The sequence below is a fragment of the Amblyomma mixtum genome, chromosome 8 (genome assembly GCF_055824585.1).
Source record: "Amblyomma mixtum isolate Tamu chromosome 8, ASM5582458v1, whole genome shotgun sequence".
NCBI lineage: Eukaryota > Metazoa > Arthropoda > Arachnida > Ixodida > Ixodidae > Amblyomma > Amblyomma mixtum.
The window spans coordinates 42,590,269-42,594,401 of record NC_143019.1 but is presented as its reverse complement, the minus strand read 5'-3'; the positions used below and the strand labels follow the sequence as shown (position 1 = coordinate 42,594,401).

General features: G+C 48.5%; 1 protein-coding gene across 1 annotated transcript; it reads left to right on the top strand.

Moving 5' to 3' along the window:
• The first annotated feature begins 803 nt into the window (after positions 1–803).
• Positions 804–2,657, top strand: LOC149332252 (neprilysin-2-like). The gene has a single exon (XM_089557495.1). It carries the CDS (start codon positions 804–806, stop codon positions 2,655–2,657), a length of 1,854 nt encoding a protein of 617 aa, XP_089413621.1.
• The last annotated feature ends 1,476 nt before the right edge of the window (positions 2,658–4,133 follow it).

Sequence of the window (4,133 nt, the reverse complement as noted above, 5' to 3'; positions counted from 1 at the left end):
TCCAACTACACATCTTCTCAGCTGCGTACGGAAGAGCTTCAGCTCCGTCAGCGCTGTTGAGCGAACCACACCACTTCTATTGGGTTCAGTCATACCCATTTTAGCATTTTCTGAGCACAATCCCGCGGCCCGCTGGCTATGAGAAAAGTGGCAGAGTGGTTTTTCTGCGTTGGCATCAAACGAGTAATTCCTGCTCAAACCTTTCGAGCTGCACTTTAGTTATATTGCTTCATTGTACTGTGTATTTCTCGTATTCATTGGATTGTAATTGAGAAGCGTGAAAATGTTATCCTATTGCAACCGCGTACATGCTTAAATTCAGAAAATGTGTGTCTGCTGCTGCAGGCTGTAACAGATGTGAGGGGCTTAGGCCTCGTCAGGCTTCCAAGTCTTTAGCCTTATGCCACCCGCAGGGATTCATCTGTATTGTTTCCTGCAAATAAAAAAGCCGATTCAATTCAATTCAGTAATCAATACGTTTAATACAATAGGGTCAGATTTTGAGATTTTTTATCCCTCGATAACGATACGAGCACCATGCACCTGTCCCAAGTGGAAGATCTCTTGATACAACCGCAGTTGCGGGTGCTATCTGTAATCGCCGTTTTGCTTTTTTTTTTTTTTCATTTCAGGATGAGACACGAGTAACCAGCCGTGTGGCACAAAGCTTTCAACGAATGGAAACCAAGGCAACTGTATTTCTCTGCTGCCTTTTACTCATAGTTCTGTGCATGGTCATAGCGCTGTTGCAATCAAAGCAAGGAAGAGGGGAAGGCGGACGTCTGTGCGCGTCGCAGGACTGCATGGCACACAGGATGCTCATCCATTCCGTTCTCGACAAAAGCGTGGACCCGTGCGAAGACTTTGGCGCGTTCGTTTGCCCACACCACGAGAAATATTCAAAAGCCGCATCGGCCGTGGACGCCACTACGTCGACGCTTCCGTCTATGCACCTGCGCTGGCTTGACGTGCTTCAGGAGCTCATAGAAGAGGGACAAAAGCTCCTGGGAGCCGGCAGGAAAGCTGCTGCAATGTACAAGGGCTGCATGACTCAAAACCGATCGACCAATGACACCGTGACGCATTTCATGGAGATGCTCGGACTGCGATGGCTCGAGCCGCGTGAGCCAGAGGCAAGTGCATTCGGTCTTCTTCTGGACATCGCGTACAACTGGCAGGCGCCGCTGTGGTTCCGGGTTGCCGTATTGCCTCCGACCACTTTCCATCCCGTTCTCAGAGTCCTCATCAGTCGTAACCCGCTGATGGCGGAGTGGCAAGCAGAACTAGAGGCAATCAATGGGACTGAAGAGTACCGCAAGCGGTGGAGCGAAACGACCAGCATGGTTACCAACGACAGGCTCATCTCCCGGCATCTCAAGACCAGGATGAACATCTTCCGCATGTTTCTGGACAGGAACCCGTCAGGGACCGACGTTCCGCGTCATTTCGCTCTCGCAGATGCCTCTAATCACGCCAATTTCGCCAGTAACATGACAGTATTGCTAAACCAGCACATAAAATCTAACCGGAGCTTTTCTCGCAAAGACCTGATCATCTTCGAGGAAGCGCGTCTCCTGGAAGCTAGCAACGCGGCTTTCGCCAGGTATGACAACAGCGAATTGCTGCAGCATATATGCTGGCTCTTCAGGGATGTGTACGGCGCAATAGCCGACCCATCTCTGCAAAAGTCGCATACCCTTGGCCCTGACGCAAACAAGGCACGGCTCCGGTACTGCTCGTTTGTGGTGGAAGCCAGCTACCAGTTGTTGATCAACGCGCTCTTCGCTGTCTCACGCCTGACACCCGCTGAGCGCATATCTATCGAAGGGTTGCTCAGGTCGGTGCAGCAAGAAGCAGTGCAGCTGATGAGGGACGCGGATTGGCTGGAGTGGCGAAGCCAGAGCATAGCTATTGCAAAGCTTGAAGACATCCAGACTCTGGTTTGGCCTCGTGACGAACTCTTGACGGACAGCGAGCTCTTCAGAATTTACCGCTTATTCCCTGACAGAGAAAGCTCCCTCAGCGAATACTGGGTGAAGACAAGAGAGGCCATCACAAAGTTCAACGTGCGGGATCCTCAAGGGTGCGCAGAGCTCCTGGGCGCTCCTGGCAGCTTCGTCGAGCCATTATTAAGTTACTCACACGTATTGAATGCGGTGTACGTCTCTATGGCAGCCCTGTCGAGGCCTTTGTTCTATGGATCCGGGACCCATGCAATGCTTTACGGAGGCCTCGGTTACCAATACGCAAGAGAAATTGTGCGAGCTCTGGACAGCACAGGGGTTCAGGTTGACGCATACGGCAGCGTTGCGCACCAATGGCTTTCTAGAGCCTCTGCTGCCGAATATTCTAAGCGTGTGACTTGTCTGGGTACTGGCAATCTTTTCCCCGAAACGCCGGCTGTGGAGCTGGCGTACACGGCGTACCTCAAGGCCGCCGATAAGCAAGCTGAGGAAGAGCCCAGGCTTTTCATGAAGATGACCGAAGCACAAGTTTTCTTCATAACAATGTGTCTCGGGATGTGCCATCAGCAACGCGGGCAGTCCTCAAGAGCCTGCAACAAGGCTGTTATGGGTTTCCGCCCCTTTGCTGAGGCGTTCCGATGTGAAGTGGGCTCTAATATGAGCGCACGACAGAAATGTGGATTCTTCCAGTAGAGTCCGCCGCAAAAGTTCCACATTAAGGTTTTTTTTGTTTGCTCCCTTCGTTTCATGTTCATGATCAGTCTACGACAGCACACCTGAAAAAGCAAGCAGATGGCATTTCCTGGATACTGCGGCGAAATTCACAACTGACAGAACTTACACAGATATTGGTTTTTGTTAAGGTGACAATTTTGAAGTTGTTTGCGCAAAGAGTAAACCTAACGCAAAAAATGATTCCTAATCGCAATCGTAATGCCCGCATTCTTGTTTCAGTACGTTAGATTCAAAATAACCACAGCTTTGGTGCAAACGTTAGGCATTGCTTTGATTCATTTGCTTATGTAGCGCATTTTGCGTTTGGTTTTGTGGTGTCCGTTTCCTGCTCTAATACTCAATTGTATGCAGCCAGTGTCCGCTGGTATTTTACTATAGTCAGAAGGGGTTTACGACGCTTCCTTCGATATCTCTGCATGGACTGTCGCTTAGAATTTGGCTGAGCCAGGAACTGACTACTCTTTGTAGCTCGAACGCTGCCTCTATGTTTTGATTTCTTTCTTCATTTTTGTAACCGAGGTATATTAGCAAGTAGGATGCATCTATGTGCCCTTTGCATAGCGTACCGTGTTCACGCGCAACCCGCGCAAGAAAAGATCGCCTTTGCTTCGTCACATGACCATTAGGGCACATTTGTGTTCCGAAGGAACCGTCATTTTGCCGTCAAATCCTTCGGCATTTGTTCACCTTGTATAGCAAAGGAAAAATGCGTGCCATCTCAACGCGCCCTCATGTACCGCAGGTGCGAAGGTGTGTACATCATCTTAAAAAGGCTCAACTATTTTATCTGTTTTTTTTTTGCCATTCCTTTCCTTCTTCAGTGCAATTCTTCACTGCGCATTACGTACGGCAATAAACAAAATAGTATTGCGATTTCGGTAATTGTCACATGCGAACTAATCGATTAGAACCTATGTAAGTTTTAAAAATCAATCCTAGTTTGATGCCGACGTAAAAGTGACTAGCTCATTAACTGTGTTATGACTCAGGTATAGCACGACTGAAGGACAATCATCGTTTCGGAAAAGATATTCTCTGTACTGCGAAAATTCTCCACAACTATTCCGTTCAGTATCTTTCTGCTGGATCCATGAAAACGGGAGGAATCCCCAATGTCTACATGCGATTAGCCGGAGTCGCTAACAGGACGGGACAGCCCCGTCCTGTCCTCATCTTTCTGTGTCCTGTTTAAACGCTACGTTTGTTTGTTGAGATTTTCAGCTAATAAACTGCCTACTTATGTGACAAATTAACGCTTCCGAAGCGTACTTTCTCCTCTAGCTTACTAAATGTGTCCATTCATGTAGCTCCGAGACATTGCTTGACTATTGCCATGTCCACACTGCAATATCTCATAGCTGGTACGGCAGTACCCAACAATAAGCCAGAAGGAAGAGAGAACCAGTCTAGTACAACAATGTCTGGCGTTAATAA